Source organism: Anguilla rostrata, chromosome 3 (assembly GCF_018555375.3).
Source record: "Anguilla rostrata isolate EN2019 chromosome 3, ASM1855537v3, whole genome shotgun sequence".
NCBI classification, from domain to species: Eukaryota; Metazoa; Chordata; class Actinopteri; order Anguilliformes; family Anguillidae; genus Anguilla; species Anguilla rostrata.
In genome coordinates, this window is record NC_057935.1 from 37,954,526 (window position 1) to 37,978,739 (window position 24,214).

Genomic DNA, 24,214 nt, shown 5'->3' on the forward strand with positions numbered 1-24,214 from the left:
TGAACAGTAGCGTGCCAAAGGTATCCTAAAGCAAATGTTTTACATTAAAGCATTTTTGTCAACATGTAAACTAAATGTACTTTTGCATCCAATATGCCCCCCCAAAAAACCTATTAATCAATAAAACATGTAAACATCTGATACAAATATGTATTCCTAATGTATATTTCAGACAAAAATAAATACTTAAGCTTAATACTACAGAAATCAGTTCTCAGTAAATATAATTTATTGTTTGTAAACATTTAACAGATATGTCATACATTTCGCAAATATGTAATTCATCTTTGTCTATTCTCATTTACTATATTTTTCATATTGAATGAATAATTAATACATTTCTTGAATGATTTAACCTAATTTTAAGAACTAATTTGTAAGTACTTATGTCAGTTATATTTGAATAAATATGAAGAAATGAGGTGACAGTGCCAGCACTGGCAGCAGCCAGTGGCCTTAAAGGAATATTACACTTTGTTATAAAATAAGTCATTTTGTAGAACCTATCCCTTCCCAACATCAGCTGTCCTTGCTGATCATGTGACATAAGTTAGCATTTCTTATGTTATTGAGTGATAGCCCCTATTATATTATATACAAACAGAAATGATATCCGATGAACATGTTTTCAACGTACAAAATGCCAAGTTACTCACACGTACAAATCACTGTTTATAAGTCATTCATTCAAACAGGCTAAATCTAGGCCTTCCATTAAAAGTATTGTTATCAAAATTACACCAAGTTACAAGAAACAATATTGGCTATCTTACACCACACAAATTAAACAAGCTGTATTCCAAAGCAATGCCCAGCAGCAATATATTATATTTAATACATATTTTTGTATTAAATATTTAATTTTATTGCAGATTTAATATTTGGTGTTTTTTTAAAAATCTCATAACAATGAAAACAAAGCAATTTTGGATGTGAGTCTAATTTTTTGATAGAATGAGTTGCATTTGACACCCCATGTTCTACGAGTAAAAATTAATTTAGGATTAAAATGTATTCCGATTAATAAAGAAATACTCATGCCACAATCATGCAATCATCTGCATTTTTTGGGAACAAAAATGTTTTTTTCAAAGTGAACTGTTTATGCAAAAAAGATCTGCTATAATGGATGAGAGGAATATTTCAGCACACCTATGGTATCATCACATAAAGCTAAATAAACATATGGACTGGTGTACTGAATTTTCCTGGGTCTCAGATAGGATGAAAATCTCTGTGCATCTATAATCCTCCTATCATGGCTCTCTGGGACATCCATGGAAAAAGTGTGTTGCAGAGCTAAATAAATGGGCCTCCTGCACTCTCAGTAATTGGGAATGTAATTAGCTACTGCTGTGGTTCACACCGGCCATCCGTGTGCCTCCTAATTACCAATTCAATTCAGCTGAAGCCCTCAAGCTTAGCTGACGTCCTCTGTCTTTGAGGTCTATCCCCACCTTTCCAAGTCTGCTTAGCAAACATGAGAGCATGCAAACTGAGAACTGAACCGGCTCCACTTTCCCTCAGTGCTCAGTGAATGTGAAATCCCAGGCCCCTGGTGGATGCAGGTCTTATCGATTTAAACACTTCCTGCTCAGCTTTGTTTCCTCTCTGATCTGTGCGGATTAAATAGGAAGCTCACAGAAAGAGCTTTTATCAGCTAGTTGTCAGCAAGAGCGTCAGGTGTGTATGCAGGCTGCAGTGTTGCGCTGGTTAGGCATATGGGCCATGTTTTCTTTCTATTTTGTCAGACATATTGTTGCAGATGGAGCCTGAATTTATTAAATGGTGACTCTGCCGTGTGGTGCCAGCAATACAGTATGACACTATTTTTCATCAGCTCTTCCATGATTTCTCTCACTGTAAACATTGCACTGCATTGATATGATGCATGACTGAATGGAAATCATTCATATTTTCATTCATATATATCCCCTCCTCTCTCTCTCTCTCTATCCCTCTCTCTCTCTCACTCTCTCGCCATGAAATCCCCATACTGAACTGTAGAATCCCTCTGAGTTGGTATCACATAACTCATCCTTGAGAAAGGATCTATTATTCATTTTGCTCCAGAGTCGATAAATAATATATAATCAAGTATTGCCTGGTAAGTGTGAAATCTGAAACAATAGTGACTAAGGGCCCGATCCTAGCTTGAGATACACACTGAACTCAAATTTCTGCACCAGTTAAATTCATTTTCCTTGACATGAGTCCTGGCTTGGGTGACTCAAGAGGGCATATGGCAGATGTCCACAGGGGCGTAGTGCACCCAAAACCCTTGAGGAGGCACAAGCTCAAACAAAATATAGATGGTTTATGTCCACAATACAAATATTTTTTTCTTCAATCATTTGTTTCCCCTATTTTATTATTAAGAGTGACAGTACTACACTTCCAATAGTAACAACACACAGCCCAAAACACGGCTTTACCTACAATTTTGTGAGCGACTTTTACTATGTCATTTAACATATCCCAAACCAAAGATGTCATATTGCAGCATGTTTGGCTTCACTTTATTGGCATCATTCATTGTCTCTGAATTTCCACGTTTTCTGTGATGCATGTTAACTCCAAGCTTTCAAACTACCTGGCTGAATGGACGATAGAAGCCACCAGAATTTTACCAAACTAGACAACCAGCAACCAAGCTAACTAGACATTTTGCAAAGGGAACTGAAAGATGATTCAATGTTTATTTTGCCACCTTTGCAGACATTGTCACCACTCCAGCTTGCCAACTGCCTGACCAAACACCCTCTTTGTGCTCTTTGTCGGGTACCCACAAAGGTGTTCTGATGACACATCCTCTCAGTTCTATCTGGTGTTAATGTTCATTGTGGGTCAATGTACATCCCTGTCCCATTGAAATAATATCGTGTGATTGTTTTATTAACTCTGCCATATTTAGAATAATACTTTTGAATCAAACTCTATATGACCAAATGTATCTGGCCACCCCTTTGTCTAGGGCTGTTTTTCATGGTTTGGGCTAGGTCTCTTAGTTTCAATAAAGGCAAATCTTAATGCTACAATCACATTCTAGATGATTATGTGCTTCCCCAGCAGTTTGGGCAAGGCCCTTTCCTGTTTCAGCGTGATAATGCCCCTGGGCACACAGCAAGGTCCATATAGGAATGGTTTTGTCGAGAATCTGTGGAAGAACTTGACTAGCCTGCACAGAGCCTTGACCTCAACCCCATCCAACACCTTTGGGATCAATTGGAAAGCTAACTGCAAGCCAGGCCTAATCACCCAATCTGTGCCCGGCCTCACTAATGCTCTTCTGGCTGAATGGAAGCATACAACAATGCTCTAACATCTAGTATAAAGCCTTCCAGAAGAGAGTAGGTTGTTATAGCAGCAAAGGGTGGACCAACCCCATATTATAGCCCATAATTTTGGATGAGATTTTGATTGTCAGGTGTACAGATACTTTTGACCATGTGGTGTATATTCTGAAGTCATCATGAATATTTAAAAAGAAAATTCTAAATAATATTTTAAAAAATGTTAATTTTATGTCTGAGAGAGGCCAAAATAAATTTTAAAAAATCAGGTGCAGTTGTCCCCTCAGTTTGTATGGGCATGAAGCCACAGGATGTGTACTTGGGGGGAAGTCTAACTGAGAAGGTGAATTCCAAATTACACAAATCCTGGCTCCAGACATACTTTTTATCATGGTTAATCTATGGTGATGGCACTGTTGGGGAGTAGTGAACTACATGTAATTAAACTAGTAGTTTAACCACATTTTCCAGTAGCTTGCTGGTAGTTCAACTACATTCATATTTGCATAGTGATTCAAGTATTTAAATTACATTTCTTGCCATTTTTTGTGTAGTTAACTACTGAAGCTACAAACAATTTTGGGCCATAAAAGGAAAGGAATGATTTTTTATTTTTATTTTACCATAGCTTCTCTACTATAATTGAACCCCCTTTGACCAGCCCCGCCCCCTTTTTCTTTCATCCTGACAGCTGTGAAGGCATGCCCAGGCAATGCATTCGTCAGGCAGCCAGCACAACACACTTGACCTTTGTGTAGTGCATGTGAAAAAGGGCGGGGGTTGCTCAGTGCTCACACAGCCTCCCAAATCTCAGCCTGAGGAAGCATCACCATGGCCATACTTAAGCAAATACATGACACTGACTAGCTCCACCGACAAAACATACGTTTTTACTTGTGAGCTATGCAAGCCGAGAGCAAATACACTCTCTACTGCAAAGACGTCAAACACAAATCTAAGAACACATATAAAAGTGAGTGTATTAACATTGACTTTGCTAGCCAATTTAGCGAAGTTTACATAAGTTAGCCACATTGTAATGTTACATACGGGCAAGTGATGTAATTCACTGAACGTTAACGTTAGTCTAATTAAATAAAGTCTGTAGCGTTAATTGTATAGAATTATAGATAGAATATAATCGTTGTCTGACAACAATTATATTCTATCAAAAATGAACATGTCGCTAACCAGTTAATATCAGTTTTGCTGACATAAAGCAAACATTAGCTAACGTTAGCTGACCTAGTCATACTATTCTCATGATGTGTTTTGCTGCCCATACAATATGGCGAAATGCACGGGACTGGTCTTTCATGATAATCACCTACTATTAGATTACAATCACCTGTGTTTGCTGACCAAAGTATCTACAATCCAATACTATGAATAGCTTAGCCAGAATCATTCAAATGAAGGTCTGACTAGGCTGAGGTTGGCTTGCTGTTCTTTTGCCACCTAAGGTTAATATTGTAACAGCATACAATTTTATTTAAAGTTGATCTGGTGATATAGAGGGTAATTCTATGGACCATTATAAATGTCATGCTATTTTATATTAGAAGTTACCTGGCTAACTGAGTAATCCTGCTTGGTGCAATACCCCCACCTGGACTCTAGTTTCTGGAAGGCAGATGTCTGACTGATGGACATTGTATACAAAACCAAAGCTGACATTCCTTGCACTTTCCCATGAATTGTGGGGTATTTTATTTTTTTGGTTTATGTATGACCTGTGAACAAGTGGGCACTTTTTGCAATAAACTCAATTGAGTGGCATTTTTTGCTGGCATGTGACTTTTTTGTATTATATTTTGTTATAATTTCGTATCACATGTACATTGTCAATTTTATCTTTTTTTTTATGAAGTAGTTTGAACTAATTTTTCTTAGTAGCTTTAGTTAACCAAACTAGATTTCTCCCTAGGGTAGCTTTTCTGTAGTTCAACTTCTTCCAATGTGAAGTAATTGGTAGCTTGCAAAGCTATGCTTTCAAAGTAGCTTCCCCAATACTGGGTGATGGTGCCTGCACATAAATGTGGAAAATAGGTGCTGTTTACATAATCATGCATCTAATGGCCCCATGGAGGGTGGGGCCACCTAATGGGGTCATAATCTATGTGGAAAAGGTTTTGGCATGTGGTTTGTCCTCAAGAGGGGACATGCCTGATCAGCTCATGGTTTTGTTGTTAATTTTCAATATTAATTTATGTAGTAATTCAGTAAAATACTGAGATTGACAATGAAGGGTATAGAATACATACAGGAGCAGCTCAACCGTTAAACATGCCAAGAACGGTACATACGCAATCCCATTCCCCTACAGTATGCCCCTGGCTTTGGTTTTTAAAGAAAAATAAAACTGTTATTTTAAAGATCTGCTGAACATAATGAAGACCGCAGGGCTGGCCAATGAATCTGCTGAGCATAACAAAGACCACTGGAGCTGGCGGAGCAGATGGGACTGACCAGGCCGACCAGGCTGGCAGTGAAGACGCCTTTGGCTGACAGGCAGCAGGGGGGCTTCATCCTTGGCGAGGTCCATTTAAGTGTCAGTTTTCCTTTCATTTGTTTCTTGCGTTTGGTTTTCTTTGTCTAAGTTACATATATGCTAGTTTACAATCCTATTTTCCGCCTCCAGATTTTAGGAATGACTACAGATAGGCTTGCGCCTTAGTTCAGACCCGTCCACTGACACACCTCGTCCACTGGTGTCAGGGTGGAGGTTGCCTTCCAGGACACATGTAAAACGGCAGTGGTGTAAAAGGGCAATGAGATGGAGCCAAGGAAAGAACAATGGAAGAGATGCCATCAAGGAGAAGGAAAGGATCTTCTCTTTGGGCTTCAGTTTGAAGTTTTCACAGTTTAATTAAATACATATCGAAACAAACTGAACATTTTAAAAGACTAAACAACAACAAGTGAGAATTGTGGGTTGGCTGCCTCAGGTGTCACTGCGGGGAGCTGGCCCCGTGTTTATCTCAGGTGGAGGTTAGCTCACCTTCCCTTAGTGCTACACTCTCAACATTAATGACATTCATATTTTTGCATATATTAGCTTAGGTTGCCACAAATGCCAGACAGATAGCTAGTAGTACAGTACTTGATAAACAATTTTATAATTGATGTTCTAACCGAGTGGTTATCCATTCCTGTTTTGATTCAGGGTCATAACAGAAATGAGCCCGGGAGGCAGTGAAATTGTAACCATCAACCGGTATATGGAAGGACAGCTCGTGTGTTTTTGGACAATGGTTTATAAAATGGATTCAATTTAAACTTTTATATTTGAATGAATAATATGATGACAGGCTAAAATGGCATACAGATATAAATAAAGATTTAAATGCCACCACACTTGGTTTCCCATTACTAAGGACACCAAGTAATGCCAGCTAATTATCACCTGATGAATGAATCACCTGATTAATTATTCAGCTAGTGATCAATTGTAACCCCATAAAACTAACTAGTTGATGCGATAGGCAACCACGGGTAAGAGGAGCATGTAGCACTTACATTTATTGAAATGCCTTCTGAGGTAACCATTACGTGGGATTGGTTCTATCAGAAAAAGGAGGAAGTGGGGTCATTTGCAGTAGGAAGTGTGAGCCTGATCTCCCATCAAGACCCATTTGTGTATGTGTTATACAGGGGACACCGGCAAAATTAAAATCAATGAACAAAAATGACAAAACAAGAGAAACTAAGATTGCCTTCCTCCAAAACCCCATTCTCTAGGTCTGAACTGAGAACCAATTACATGTAATGCTGCCTTCAGAAGGCATTCCAATAAAACTTCTACGTGCGTGAGGCGAATGTCAAACACAAAAAAAAGTCTGGGCGAACAGGTGCAACAGTACCATCCTGGAACACTCCACACCAACTGACTCAATTTATTTAGCATAATTTACACAAAAATAGACAATTACAGACAAAAAACGTCAGTTGCTTAAATAAACAACCAGAGGGAATCCCTCTTCACAGGAAGAAGGTCCTGGGTTTGAATCACGTGGCCCTTTCTTAGTGGAGTTTGCATGTGTCTGCGTGGGTTTCCTTCGGGTGCTCTGGTTTTCCTCCCACAGTCCAAAGACATGTGGGTTAGATTAATTGGAGAGTCTAAATTGTCCCTAGGTATGAGTGCATGAGTGAATGGTGTGTGTGCCCTGTGATGGACTGGCACATTGGCCAGGTTGTATTCCTGCCTCTTGCCCAATGCATGCTGGGATAGACTCCAGTACCTCCTGTGATCCTGACCAGGAATAAGCGGGTAAAGATAACAGATGGATGAACAGTAGAGTGATGCCATCACATAATCCACCCAAAAAAGTTGCCAATTCTAAATTATGTGCATGTTAAATAGGCTTGTAAGACGTGGTAGGAATATTTTCAGAAAACAGCTTAGGCAGAAGTGCATTCTGCAGGCAAGCAAACATGGTCACATGAGTCAACAGATGGCACAGGCAATTATTTTTTGCACATTTTATTTTCTCTGCAAGGAAAATCAATTATACAGTATCTGATTTAAAAGTTATTCTTCCCCGCACTGTGCGCATTGATGCCATAAGTTACAGCTCGGTCACAGATAGCATCAAACAATGCCTATTGATCTTTTAGGTTTATTTCAACAATACAACTGTACTTGTCTTGGACAACACAGTTTACCTGTATAAAGCATACAATGAAACCCTCAAAGGCTGGATGGCAAATGCAGTTCATTTAATATATATTTTAATATACATTCTAGAGCAGCATTTGATCTAGACATTTCCTAAAAGTTGACAAATTAATGAGTTCACTCAAAAAGATTTTCAATTGATGTCCAAGCAGAATTTTGTGCCACTCGAACAAGGTTCTGCACTGACACTCAAGTTCTGGGCCACAGGCAAAACACATTCCAAATACCACACATCTGGAAAAATGATACTTGTTCATTCCAACCAGCCCCATTAATGCAGAGAGATGTGTCTCTTAATATGGACAAGTGTATACTAAGCCCCACCAAAGAACGACCAATGAGAATGTTAAACAGTTGACTATGACCACATTTAATCAGCAAATTAAATCCTTGTATTTTCATTCCATTTGAGTTCATCTGTTGTAGCCTTTCATTTTCTATTTTTTAAGCCTACACTGCTGCAAACTGTTTGATTGTTATGATTAGTCTTATTTAATAATTTTTATTCTAATTCCCATTGCATATTTTTAAAAAGTTACCGCCCAACATATAAACATGTCAGCAGCAAAACTGCGGTTCTGTGACCTGAACACAGCATGCGGCAGTGTGGGGAACGCTGGTGTCAATCATCGTCTGTGCTGAAGCTGCATTTGTTCAGCACGGGTTCGTTCAGCGATTCCTCACGGCTGCAATAGCACAAACAAATATTTAACCACAAATCTCCGTTTGTGTTCTGTTGTGCGTGTTTAGATTTTAAGCGAAATAAAATGATTTAAAAGGCAACTTAAATCCCTGGTTAATATGCGTATTAGCTGGGTTTAAGGTGAGCTTTGAACATGCGGCCTATCCCAGCATGCAGTGGGTGAGAGGCAGGAATGCACTCTGGACAGGTCGCCAGTCGCAGGGCACGCACACCATTCGCTCACGCATTCATACCTATGGGCAATTTAGGGTCTCCAATTAGACTGCACATCTTTGCACTGTGGGAGAAAACCAGAGTACCAAGCAGAAACCCATGCAGACAGGGGAGAACACCAAAACATCACACAAAACTCAGTGCCTCCATGCTGTGTGGTGACAGTGTTATTCACTGTACCACCATGCTACCCCTAGTCCGCCTGCCTCTCTGTCTGTCTGTCTGTCTTTCTTTCTTTGCCTCCAATTAGAAATATTCAAAAAGAGCCTATCGGCAAGCAGTCACAGCAGTCACATGTTACCACTTAAGAATACTTAAAAACCTGGTTATCGGTAAGTCAGTTTAGTTGAGTAATGACAAAATGCCATTTAACCTTAATTGCAATCTTACCAGACTTTATTAAATAAAGAAATGTGAATGTACCAGAAATGCATTTTTCACATAATTACACATATTTCATGTATTCATTGTACGTTTAATATTTATTTCCTATCAGCTCTGTGCAGTAGCTACTTCAAAATTAGTGATACTTGATTGACAGGTAGCAATAACTACATCAGTGGTCTTCTTTTAAAGTGTGCTACAGAAACTCATCAGGAAAACAATAATTACCCAACAATCCCATCCTTATACCTCACAGAACCAGCCAGTAGCAATAACTGCAGAGGGACAAGTATATTTACTCAGCAGCTCAGTAGTTTTGGAGTGGCCTTTCTGTGCATATAAATATAAACGTTATAACATAAATAGATAAGCTGGTTTCAGTTTCAAGAAGATGGAAATTTCATCAGATTCTATTTCCACTATCAATAATTAAAACAATGTTGCAAATTGAGCCATTCTCTAGGGTGAAGTGTAAACACAGCTTTACTTCACATGAGGAAGCACGTTCCAAAAAAAGGTTCAGAATAAATGTTTAATTGCTATTTTCCTTGAATTACAGCTGGGAATTATTATTAGGTATCAGGCAAGGTCTGATTAGCCTTCTGCTAACAGAACAACAACAATCCCTTAAGCTTAAGAACATCGGTACGAAAATGACTCTGACTCTGAAAATGACGGTGTTTTATAATGCTGCTTCTCTGTTGTGTTCTTGGAGAGGAAGGCAAATGATATTAATCAGTGTTGAAAATGCAGCATCTTCAAACTCTTCATTGATACCCCCGAGGTGAAAAACTGTCCTGTGGTTTGAACAGTGTGGAAAACCATCAGCGAGTCCTCCAGGGCAGAATGGGGGTCTTTTTTTCCCCCCAAATAACTATTTGAGCTGTGTAAGCTGTATATATCCTCTGTTGTCAGTTCATTTCTTTTCTGTCGGTTATAATGGTCAGGGAGAAATATTGCAAAGTCTCCAAGGAGGAGAACTACAATGAGCGACAAAATGTCCCTGTTTTTAAATGCCACACACTCACTCTCAAAGGCCTTTCCGTCTGCATTTCCTAACTACGTAAACTCAATTTGTCTCTGGAAAATATTCTGTGTGCCACACAGAGGCACAATGACATGATGCCATCATCTCTAATCATTGTAAGGTGCCAGTCTGTATGCTCCAAAATGCACATGATTTGTGATATTTTTTAACTATAATGAAAATAATAGTGGATCCTGATCATTTTTTGTGTTGTGTATCTCATCACTGTAGAAAAATCATTTCACGACTTTTGAAAGGATACAGATTAGCACCAAAGTTGTGCATTGTGCTAACCAGTACAGTGTATATCAAAGGCAGATTGCAAAATCTGACAGGACAGATACTGCGTCAATGGAAACTACAAGGGCATTGCATACATTTTCAAAACCAGGCAGTGCGTCACAAAGCAAATGAGATGATGTTTTGAAGTGGATGCAGGCAAATTGCTCAACGTGCAGGGGCTTGAATTGATCTTTTCCACAAGACAACCGTTGATTTAGTTCTATTTACATAATTTACCATAACAGTACAAACATGCCCAGGCAATAGCCAGAATGTACAATAGCATAAAATGTGTTAGACGCTTAACATCTATTTCTTTGATAAAGATAAATGAGAACAAAACAAAAGATCATTTAGCTTTATGCAGCACATAAGCTTTTTTCTCCTCCATCACAGATATTATCCAGCACCTGGGAATGGGGGTAGCTGCATTCACCCCCCCCCCCACCCCCCTTTATCCCCTTATTACTGTTATTGGAATTTATTATGTTCACTGACACAGCCTTTTATTATTAATTTGGTGTGTGTGTTTGCCTGTGCAATCTTCCATACAGGGCAGATGGCTGATATTGTTTCCTGGGCCACTCACATTTAATTTCTCTGGCGACGGGGACATGTTTATGTCGGCAGATGACAGTGTGAATTTCAGTGACGGGGACTGCTGACATCGGCAATCCATTCAGACATCCATGGGGGTCTCAGCACTTCACTTCTGGTGCCTATCGATTCTCTCAGTTCCCTGCGTATAGATTTAGCCTGACGTCTTCTGAAACTGGAGAGTCTGAAATCATTAAAGCTGGAACTACTATTATCATCTTTCAACCTTTCCGGAAACAAGCATTTACAAGCATTACTGTGTTGAATTAATGTCGTTTTTAGACAAATTTGCCAGCCAGCTTTGTAATTGCCGGGAGAAAAGTCTATATTGTAAACTTTTGCAAGAAAGCTAGTAATGCAATGCATTATACCAGAGATTCTTCCCACAGACTGTGGTTTCAAGTTAATGAAAACACGATCGTAATGTGCAATAAGAAACTATTATATTGGTGAGAATGTTAATCCATTTCCTTCAAGAGACTGCCTATCCCCTTGTGTGTGGTTTGTGCAAAGACATTAGTAGTTTTTCTGCTCTATCCTCAACCAAGATATAAAGGATAAAAAATGGCCACCACAGCACCCTCTCTTCTGCAGCATTAGGAAAGTTACTCTCCTGTCTTTTCAGCTCATTATGGTAGAAATGTGCTCTTTCTCTTCAGATGACCAACTGTTTATTAACAGACAAGACCAACAAGCCACTATTTCATATCACTGCTCCACTTGACGGCTACTCTATGCTATTACATTTATTTAAGCACAAATACAGCGTCTGATGAAACTCCTGTTTGCGGGGTGTGTAATTCTGATATAGCTAGCATTTCAACAACCATGAAAACAGGCACAGAACCGTCCAGACCCACGGCACAACTCACTTCCGCAGACACGTTTTAGCTGGCACCACCCGCGCATGCGTCCCACAAAACGTCCCTCAAAGGTCGTCTCATCGTGAGTGAGTGACTACAATTTGCCATGCATAGCCCACGGCGGCAGTTCCTACATACATAACAATAGTGAGAGCACATCTACAGTCACTGTTACATGTTAGGCATGATGATACATGCCTGCTGAATCACTACAGTTGACCTCCTGACTTTGAGATAAAGGTCTGAAGTAGCACGGCTAAGCTAAACAGTACTGCAAATGGCAAAACTAGTCGATTGGAGCCTTTTCCAAAAGGTCAATAAACATCAATATCTAAGTGAGACCCCAGTCCCCAAAAGACCATCTTCCCGATGATGCCTGATGTGCACATCATGGCTGCCAGGACGAGCGCACGGCTGTATCCCAGTTCAGACACCATCAGCTGAACGAGGAGGAGGAGGGTTGGAGGGAGGTGGGGGTGGGGGTGGGGGTGGGGTGGGTCGGCTGGCTGGCTGGTTAACCCATTCGCTGCCCGCTTTTCTGCCTGTCCTCCTCCTACCTCATTAAGGCGGGTGTAAGCCAGACAGCACAGGCTACATTCATTTTTAATCAATGTGGCCTTAAGTCACCACATCTGACCGCAGATTGACATTAGGATGGGCTCCCTTTCACACGCGCAACATCCTTGGTTTCGCCTGTCACGGGGAGATACTATGCTGTTGTTACAATCTGGCTTCCATCTTGAATGAATCAATTTGCTACGGACAGAGTGGAAGGATTTTTAATTCTACGGCATGCTGGGGATATCACTTGAAATCCTATATAGCGGGGGGTGAATGACCTTGGCCCCAAAGAAATAATGCACAGCGTGTTGCATTCATTACCTTATATCACCGATCTCACTGGGGTGAAAACGCACACGCTGACTATTATTGGTCAGATAAATCAGTCACAACTCCACCCCTGAACCTAGTTACATAAATGCATTTTTTCCTTATATGGTCATTAATGTACTACAATGATGATTAAATCACCTGCAGGGGTGAACCTGAATTAAGGGATACATCCCGTTAGTCCTATTTGACCCTTACTAATATCTGAAACAAGTATAAAAGGCCAGTAGACACTGAGGGGGCTGTTATTCAGTTAGGAATGAATAATAATGAACCTCCTTTTAAAAACTTCACAGTTTTGCTGTAATACATTTTCAACATACATTAGACATTAGTAATTGATTTCAACAGATAATAAATGCTTCCATTTCTTGCTTCATTTGAAAGCAACTGTAAATTGAAGATAATGGTTTAAGAGAGTACATCAGCTTTATAAATAGAGTAAATATCATTGAATATTTACCAGTATTATATACAATGATCTGGTTGGCACAAACTGACATCCGATTGGCCCAGATCCCAGCTGAAGGTGTATAAACAAGATTGATTTGCTGTGACCGATTTATCTGCATTATTAAACAAGCAGCGGCCCTCTACATTTGTTCATGCTATATCACATTACTTCTGCCCTCAGGCAATAAGAACCTCTTTCATTGTTTTATACGGCAATAGATTGTTTCCCATCACTGGAATTCTAAGAGAAAAGTAATTAAAAACCCTTCTCTACACACACATAACTGCACACACACTCACTTTCAATACAGTACTGATCATACATGAACATGTGTACCTTTGAGGCATAATCATTAAATGCCCATAATCCCCTAAATGCAAGGTCTTTAATGATATATGAGATCATTTTTAATCATATTGAAAATACATTTTTGATATTTACAATAATTTATTAAACCTTTGATCTCCTTTTTATATTCCACACATTAGTCATATTCCTGGAGAATTTAGAAATTTTTATTCATTCCAGTTAAAAAATGATATTATATGTATGAAAGCACAGCTGTACATTGTATAGATAGCTGTTGGCTGTGTGAGAGTCCTTTCATGATGCTATTTTAAACAGGGAGTGGACCGCTGCATCTATATATAATCTTGTCCACAAAATACATATTGCAATATTTACAAAAAATGAATACCAGCGAGTCTGTGACCTGTGCCCTCACCTTGAGTTGGAAGAAATCTGTCACCATGAATTAAACCAGATGAAAATATGATTCTATATTTGCTGCTGGAATTCTGTTGCTATGGCTACGTCACGGTGCACCTCAGATAATTGCACATCACATATTGGCATTGAAAGGAAATCCACCACATAGGATTAAACAAACCAGGAGGCAAAAAACGTAAAAATTGCATTCTGTCACCATACATCAAAAACATGTTTTAGAATGAAACAGATTAATAATAAATAAAAAAGGCAATGGATGACACTGATAGTGTGATATCTATTTTTGTCATTCAACACACTGCCACAGAAAAATGTAAAATATTTTTTTGTGATGACAGCATTGCTGTACCTTTCCTTCTTATGCATTAGTTATACAGAATGGCTACTCCTGCATCCAAATTAACTGACTGCAGAAACTACTGTATTTCATAAAGGTACGAATGTATTTTGCATGAAAGCAGTTACTCCCGACTTAAGCTTCAGGACATCCTGAGCTATTGAATACAACATAAAATACAGTATACTATTTGATGTGTTTGAAAAAGCTGAAATTTAAAGATTCATTCTGATATACTTTTGATGGCTGAGTGGGTTATATCAGCCAGCGAGTGGGTCTTTCAGTAATATATAAGTAAAATATACGCTTTTATATGCTTTCATTTTGTCATGTTGTTTGTAGGCAGGTACCAGGAGTCATCAATTTAACCCCCCCTGCCCCCCCCCCCCCCAACCCCTCAACACCTGAGAAGGTACAGTATAAGTGAACTCCGTGTTCACCCCTGAGAGAACACGCAGCTACCTTAATGGATCATTATGCATGGGTTCTCTCTCCACATTACCAGAATCAATGACTCACGTGTGGCTCTCTTTAACTCCCACCACGTTTCATGACAAACGGCTGACGATAACGACAACCAAAAATAACTCTGTAAACACATTTCAGATTTTCCGATTCTAACATTTTTAAAGACTTAAATCTGATTAACATGTTTAATGTTGATATAATCTGACTGATATTTTTTTTTTTTACTGCGTGGTTTTCTTATCCCCGGAATGGCCATCTGATCATATGAGAAAATGTGACCTTGCATCAGGTCTGCATTGCCGCTGCAGTTGGCAACATTAAGCACGTTGCTGCTGAGACCGCAAATGTTTTGAGGGAAACGTTCAGCGAAATAGTCATCTGACAAAGTGTAAAACTCTGCCGGAGGGTCCGCAGTGTCTGACTGGCCTGTCATCAACAGCTGAGAATGACTGAGCCAAATATAGCAGCAGTATGTTGCTGCTGGGTATTTTTTATTTATTTCTATTTTTTTGCAAAGGCATTTACCAGCTGAAATCCAGGTGGAAACGCTGCGGTCAGCTCTGCTGTTTATCGCGATACGGCCGTAATTACGCAGGTTGGCGTGACGTGAAGTCAAAGCTAACCGGCCAAACTTTGACATTTTTGCTCCTGTCACATTCCATTCGTTACCTCCGACCCGGGGAGTCCGAGCGGGCGCTCGTTCGGCCGGTGGCCGAGGGAAGGGCTCCCGAAGTGAAAACGCGGATAGACGCAGGGCGCTCGGCTCGGCGAACCCCGAGGAGAAAGCGACACCCATCCATTATTAAACCTGGCGGCTCTGCAGCCACTGGACTGGATTCAAGGAGGCTTCCCCGAGACGGAAACATCTGTGCGACGGCAATATCTGAATTTCTCGGGTGTAAACGATTCCTTTCAGCAATGCGCCATTCACAAACCAGATTGAGAAGGGACAAAAATGAAACGACATCTATCAGGCTTTATAGGGTATAATGTTGTGTCGATCTCACTTTGTTTGGTCGAAAATAAATCTTTCCTCTCCTTTAAAGCCACTGTGTCGTCAACCGGAGTGAACAGCTGCCACATCCGGCAAGTCACCGCGTGTGGGTCTCTCAACGCAGCGGTCAGTCACTGTCACCACAGCTAAAATGAAATGCCATACGTTTCACCGGGTTGCCATTCTCTCAGCGTTGCTCTTATAAAAACCGAACCCCCACCAAGAACAGCGGAGTGTCACACCGAGGACCGACGGACCGGGGGGAGAGCGAGGGGGGTGTGTGTAATCAGATAGGCCAAAATCCATGAAAAATGCACGTGGCCCTTTTTTAAGAGCAGTCATCCGGGTCTCAGACTGCACACCCGCACCCTCAAGCCCCGTGATGTGACTCCGCAGCGGGGGAAATGGAGGGGCCGCGCCACTGAAACTCAGCACCCGCTAACGGCTAGCGCCGCCCGCGTATCGTATACGGCCAGCCGCCACGCTAAACTCGCCCGGGTCTTCATGCACTCATTAACCATTTAATAGCAGCTCAGAGCTCCCCAGCTCGGTGTCGGCTTTCCCTGTTAAGGAACCCCATGGAATTAAGTGTTATCACACTAACACCAAGGAGCTAGTTTTACTGAACTAAAAGAAAATAGCAATAAATAAATAGATTTATTGAGTGCCAAAATTGACCACGGATGTACAGTTAAAATTGTGAAATACATTATAAATTTCAATATCTGTCAACTGTATTAATGTCAATAATCACTTATTGTCAAAGTGCTTGGAAGAAACTATAAATAGAGTTACTTTTTACAGAGAGGGATTCTGTCCGTATTACTGCAGTCTGCATTGTCCTTCTGTTTTAATTTCCAGGCAGACTGCATGCTTAAGCAGCTTAACTTTCCAATATCAGTCCACAAAATGAGCCAAGAATGCAGACCCTGCTGTCAAAGGGGTTCTTTGGAGGCCACCGGTACAGTTTAACGGTCCCATTGGGTACTATTTGCGTAAGCACATTGCGCGAATTGACAAATAATTGTTGGGTAGGGATACTCTAGCACAGCTGGACTGAAGATCTTGCGTGCACTTTATAGGTTTCGGTGATAAAGCGTGCCGTTGGTCATTAGAGGGCATCAAAATGGAAATTTCCGGCTGACAATTCGACACCGCCAAAGTAATCCCTCTGTAAAAAGATCTCATCGGATTTATGCGATCAGCAGGGCCCCTCGTCGCGATAATACCGCAAACAGAAGAAAAAGTAAGCGAGAGAGAAGGAAGGAGGGCGCAAAGAGAGAGGGAAACACAAAGCCAGCCGGGCTAATTCACTCCCGGAGAGGGTGTGGCCGGGCACGCGATCGTCCCCCGGCCTCTCTGATATCCGCTGCGCATCGGCGCGATGGGAGTCACGTGTCCTTACGCTACGCGGCGCTCGAAAGGCGCGACGACCGGGCCGCGGCGACGCACATCCATGGCTGTCGGATCCCCGCCTCGATCGAATCAATCTGAAAGTATAATAAAGCGCGGCTTCGGGCGACACATTTAATTGATTTGCAAGAGAGACGATTCCTTGAAGAGGGGGCGTGCGGCCCAGTCAATCTCCTTCTCCCTCAGCACCAGAATACTCTTGTCAGAGGCGGGAGACAGATGAGAGTCCCTGTCTCAACAATTCCGAAAATCTCGTATTTCACTCTTCAGGGTGCAGAGGCCAAAGGCCGGCGTCTGTTCACACAAATCTCAATGCCTGTATGCTACGCTGAACGCTGTTCACTCCTTGTCAGCGGCAGGTGCATGGGGGTTCAACGCACCCTCGGTGATTAGATCCACGCCTTCCTGGGAACCATGCAGGGTCCTGAGGCATATGCTGGAATGCAGATAAAAGGTAATTGGATTTGAATGTGGCAAACGGCCTTTCGCCGGTCCCCTTTGCCCAAATTCTCACTGAACCGACTCTCCATTGAACAGGTCGTGGCAGATCTTGGAGAACAATGCATGATGGGAAACAACCTGGTCTAATCCCCATTTACCATATGTAGATTTACATAGCTATGCCCAGCAATGAATTGCCCCTCGGGGATAAATAAAGTTTATTGAATTGAACCATGCTTCCATCACTTGATAAAAATAAATTCATAAATAACTTTACACAGAACAGAATTAAACTGCCTCCAGAAAATAGTCTTGTGTAATTTAAATGGTGTACGTACATTTTCTATAAGCCCCTTCTCACTCAAATTAGTTTATGTAAAAACTGGAACAATCTTTCCTAAAATTGGAAGAATACCTGGTTCACATGGGAAAAGTCTTTTGACTGACTGGTACCACCCGAAGACTGGAAATGTACAGATCTGGACAATGACACCCGAACTGCGGGTCAATAGAGATCCGAGCCGCGGGTCAATACAGATCATTCGGAATTATGTGTCGCGAACATGAGACCAGGCAAGAGACTCTCTGGTTGTGGGTCCCGTGTTTGTCCTTGATTGTCATAATTTGTGGCACTTAGAAACTGTGTGGCTTCGCCTTCTTACTGTCAGGCACTGTATCCTTAATTGAAGGGTTAGGGGGCATGTAAATATTATGTGAATCAGATACTCGAACAGGAGCCGTCACTGTGCGTGCAGCACACCCCTGAGGTGAGCTGCAAGAGCTCCGAGTTTGCCGAACGATGTGCACATAACACACAGAACTATGACTAATGGAGCACTCCATGCAAATGAATGCCTTACAAAGGGGAGAAAATCCAATAAAACACAGGGAGCCTAATGACGGATAAAATAATACCGCGAAGCAGCCGGGTCTGCTGGGAAAGAAAGGTATTCCACTTCTCTGAAACACAACGCTCGCAGAACAAAAGGAAGCGGTGCACCTCGGAAATAATAATCTTTTTATGGATCACCAGAAGGGCAACAAAGGAAATCTCAGAGAAGCATTAGTTCAATTTCAGAAAAGGCGAGGAAGTACTTAATAAACTTTATATCTCCCGGCGACAAGAGAACAATCATGAACTACACTGAAATTCATAAAAAAATACTGTTTGTTATCAGGTTGAATTTCCTGTTTGTTTTTTCACTGCGGCAGTCCGTTGCATGTTTTCAGTCGGCCGTCTCTAACTAAAGCATGCTCCGGTACTTCTCAGCTTTTTACATTTCAGATTGCACCAAGAATGCGGTGGATGCACATTGCTTTATTTTCATTGTCGTGAAGGATTACAAAATCAATGGCATGTAAGCTATTTGTGTCCTCATTAAAAAAACGTATTAGAGCAGCGAATGACAGAGGTGAGTTACTGTGCATTTGAAAAACACAGCCCCGAAACAGCACATCCCTCCTTCTCGGCTGTCTCACGCACAGTTGTCAGTGAACGCCTCCGAACAGTGCTCCACAGCTACTTTTAGCAGGCACTGAGTTACACTATTCATGGGCCTAGAAACACATTCATTAGCTACTTTCATGCTCTTCAGTTTGACATACTGCAGTCTGTTGTCACCAAAGCCCGGCACGTTGCATAATTTGAGCAATTGTCACAAATTACAAGGCTGTCTGGGACTTGAACTTACAGCCTTCTGGTGATGGGTCCAGTTTGATGACATTGTCACCCACCTAGACACCATCTCTGCCTGAATACAAACATGCAGCCAAGAACTATTTAACTAATTATGTTGGTCCTTTGGTTGATATAAACATAATATGTTGTTATATGATATCATTAGATAAATCTTGGGGTATGCTAACATTTCAGTTTGCAGATCTTTCACCATTCTGTGAATTCACTTATTGTCATTGATCATTTTTTGGGAAATTTGATAGAAAAGATCTGGGTGAAGCAATTCAACTGAATCCTTGTGTAGAATACTTTTTAAAGATATTAAGTTACTCTCCTGGTATGGTGTTATACAGTACTGGTCACAGGAATTTGAATGCCCTTAGGGTTTACATGACAATGTCATTTGTCTTTCAGACTTCAAATCGTACACTCTACCACTTACTAAAGTCAATCATATAAGACATCCCTGTTTACAGAAGATCTAATTTAGGATCAGACATATGTAAACTACACCACAACGACATTGACAGCAGCAATGTCTTCTTTAGCAGTCTCTATTTTTTCTTGGGAAATAAAAGCTCATGGACAACATGTACAGATAAATATGATAACATAACATACTTATCTTAACATAATTTGCTGAACAGGCCTGGATCATATTAAACCAGAGTACACAGCCTTCAGCTGCTGTACCTGCAAAGCCACTGATTACAGCTCCCTTGTTACGCAATGGTCGGTTTATTTTATTCTTCAGGCAGAAGGATCGTTGTTATAAATCAACTGTCTCTCACCGTCTCTCAGATATACGATACCATTGATTAAAACTTTCTCTCTGTTGTGTACTGTACTTCTCCCAAAACAATGAAAGTCGATATGTCCTGTCAGGATGTTGTTTTTCTTCTTAATCTTTGTAATTCATCTCTGATATTTTAGGCTGGGGCTAAATTTGGCCTTGCTTAATTTTCAACAGTCTAATTGCTTTTAATGTATCAAACCATGCTTGCTTTGCCTGTGAACTCTTGTTAACAAAGATACAGCCAATCACTCTCTAAAAAGACAGAGGCAGTGCCTCTTGAGGTTAGAACCAGGTTTGACTTTGGTTACCGTCACCATGTTTCAAGCCCGTCAATAGAGTGTAGCAGGGAGTGTATCCATAAATGCTGATGTTCAGCTTTTATGTGTCCACATACTGATTTAGCATTCCAGACATTACTGAAGCCACAAATTTACAGTTACGTGTACATCTGAGCTACAACTAGCTATTACTGCCAGAATCAATATGAAAACAAACACGTGCTTCCCTTTGGCGTGATCTCAAATACAAACAAAAGCGCGGGTCTCACAAAAGCATGATCAACGCCGACCCAGATCGGACACTCACCATCCTTGCGATGATAGGTTATTTCCACCTTTCTCTCCTCGGAGCCCAACAGAGCCTGCGCCATTTGGGCAATAGCATGTCTCTTCGTAAGCTCTCCATGGAGGAAATCACAGGTGCACGACTTCTGCATGATATCTGGCCTGGAGAATCCGGTCATTTCGCAAAAAGCGTCGTTGCAGTAGATGATTGCACAGTTCTGAACCCTGGCATTGGCTATTATGAATTTCTTATCTGCAAGGAAAACAGAAATTCTTTAGGTTTCCAGTAATAAAAAAATGACAACATGTGTACTCATTTTCAACGCCATATTTAAACATTTAATAAGAGATGTACACCATGACAGGTAGATTGAACGTGGTCTTAGTTTGCCTCTGGTATTTCATTATCAGCCAAAGAAATGTTACAAAAACAAAAACAGACAAATATGCCTTTAAAAACACGTGTTAAACAAAACCCAATGCGTTTTGAAACGTCTCGACATTAAAGCCGATAATTTCGATCAAAGCATGGCAACAAATGTGGGCCTTAAAGTAATATCAAAGTAACTTGTTCCTCGCCATTTAATGCAATGACTTAAATGTCACTGAAGGATATGCGCACCATTCAGCTGGACTTTGTATGTATGAATAAGTGTGTATAAACACAGCCCAGTTCCATATATATAGTGCGTAAATAGCTAAATAGTGGTACTAACAGCTTAACTGAGCGCTAATAGAATCCAAAATAAAGAAAAGCAATTCCTTGCTTTCTTCTCACTGGTAATAAGTGTGTACCAAATACAGCCGCAATCACAAATTGTCCTGCATAAATAAACAGAATGATTAATATATGCCCGTTGGGTACGTTTAACGTATATTTCCAGCATGTGCAAAAGCCTTGCAATAATATTTATGTCCATAGGTAAAAGTAAATGGCAGTTAGGCAAGTAATTTAACCTTTCCAATGACAATCATATGAATAGTATTAATGCCGAGCTTCAAATCCGAGCATCATTTAAAGCTGGCTTTAGCTAGCACCGTTCTAGAAAACGCAATGAAAACGCTTTAAACACATTTCATACTGTGTAAAACACTTTACGGCAACATGATGTCATAACTATTAAATGCAAAACACTTACTTTGTCCCTCGAATTTTCGTATTATTATGCCAAGAAACGTGTTTTGTGGTGCGACATGACCTCTCCGAACAGGCATGATTAAAAAATAGCTCCAGTCCAACAGTAAACGCGCTTTTGCGATGAACGCTTTCTTAACTTAAAGCCCCTGTAGCTGTATGGTCTCCCCTTTGTCACAAATCATCCTCGATGCGATCTCCACTTTCTGCGACCTTCTCCTTTTTATTTACGTATACGTTCTTGCCAGGGCGCATACCCTGCGTTTGAAGAATGCCTTGCCAACACCAAAAAGAGGAATGGGGGAAAAAGAGGTCGAGTCAGAATTTGTTTGATGAACATTTCAAATTACACTGAAAATGGATGCGATCTTGCCGTTCTCCAAAGCGATGTGGCGGCGGGGATTGGAAGACTGAAGCGGATCTGTCAGGGGGAGTGACGTTACCCCTCGAGGTTTTGTGCGTGGCGCTCAGCTCTAGTACTTAGAGCAAGCCTTCAGCGCGATTGCCTGGGATGAAACTGTTTCTAGAATGTGGAGGGTGCGAGGTATAGTTAACAAGGTCGAGCTGCCGTGCTCACGACATCCTGTAGCACGTGGATTTCTTTTCCGCATAAATGGACACGAGAACAGGAGATCTTTATAACTGGTGATATCAGCATTAAAAAAACCCAGTGTTTTCAAGGTCTGACAGTTTGTTTCCTTTCCAATGTAATTCCCTTCGTCGATCGTTATTTTAAACTTCTGAAAGACGAACGGGAACTGTCATGTTCTTCAGCATCAGGCTTTTGTTCCTATGACGTTTCTTACTGGAGGGACTTGTCCATGGTCCTGAAATTTCACTTGCACCAGTAAAGAATAGCCCGTTATCATGTATGTCGTGAACCGCATACGAATTGCATTTCTTACAATATAGGTCGACATTACAGGTTTGGATTTTGGACTTTACATAATTGTTGTCTGGATCTATTTTTCTGAGTCAACATAATTCAAATTTACTGAATGGATTTTACTTTCAAATCAGATGAAATAGCACGTGCAGGGGGCAGCAGTTTAGCTGCATAGTCGGGCCGTATAAAACGCAAATGTGCGCTGACCGAAAAGCCCCTCATACTATATTGAAACATCTGTCTATGTATTTCTCAAATAGCTCCCCACCCATCTGCTCCATTGAGAAAACGAGTGAAACGAGGCATGCAAATGCAAATTCACAAATAGGATTTAGAACCTGCAGTAATGTTGCACAAACGGATTTTTCTTAGGATATCCCGTCGAATTTAACCTTATTGTATGAGCGAAACAATATAAATCATGTACACACTCACGCAAACACACACACACACACACACACACACACACACTCACGTACAAACTTGTTGTATCGGCTCTTCCTCCTTCCGAAAAAAGGGTGCCCTTAGCTACTGTGCGGTGCATGGCATTCACGCAGATCGGCTACTGCCTTAGCGGCTCCTGCCTTAACAGAGCATTAACCTTTACTGGGTATGGTTTTTGAAAATTCTGATTTTAAGCATAGGTCCCCTTAGTTATGTATTAAATGTAATATTTCTATTAAACATTTAACAAAATTATCATTGGGCATTGTTCCATGGATGATGTTCAGATTCGCAATTTTATGAAAACGATAGCAGAAAAAGTATGTGTTTCGATTCTGGGCGAGTCAAAGTAGTCTCTTGAATGTGAACTACAGATGACTGAATCCTAAAAGAAAATCCTGCCAACGACTCAAACGTCTATACCTACAGTCCTAGTAATATAACTGACAGAAAGACAGCTGGTTTGATATAGGCATATCAATAACATACTTTTTATAAGTGTTCGCAGGCCTAAATATTCAACAAATTCATGTTTGTTGAAAAGCACACTTTAGAGTAGCTACAAGGCAACAACACGTGCTGTTGCTGTGCAAGTAAATCTCTTTTTTTTTCACTAGGACATTGCTATGAAACTTGTGGTGTGTTTCAAGGCAACCAACAATCATATAATTTAATTCATATATTAAATACACTGTGCATAAGAAAATATTCGCACACATTTCATAAGACGTAATCATGGATGATAAAATGAAACTTGAAGCAATATTTTCATTTTAGACTTTGTAAAAGTACCTACAGTATATTGCTCAGAAATATATATCGGAAAGACAAAACAAAGACAAGACAAAATGTCATAAAATCGCTGACACAAACTCTTGGATTAAATGTGTGTCCATAACAGACTTAGAAATAAATGCAAGTGTTTGTTCATGCAGTGCATGTACT

General features: G+C 40.6%; 1 protein-coding gene across 1 annotated transcript in view; it reads right to left on the minus strand.

Moving 5' to 3' along the window:
* Window positions 1-22,466, minus strand: part of LOC135250769 (potassium voltage-gated channel subfamily H member 7-like) — a 97,790-nt gene extending 75,324 nt beyond the window's left edge. The window contains exons 1-2 of the mRNA XM_064327414.1: window positions 21,944-22,466; window positions 20,827-21,057 (exon numbers count right to left, since the gene is read on the minus strand). Of these exons, the coding sequence (XP_064183484.1) occupies window positions 20,827-21,057; window positions 21,944-22,019 (307 nt within the window). The 5' untranslated portion in view covers window positions 22,020-22,466. The remainder of the gene's footprint in view (window positions 1-20,826; window positions 21,058-21,943) is intronic.
* Between the last annotated feature and the right edge of the window lie 1,748 nt (window positions 22,467-24,214).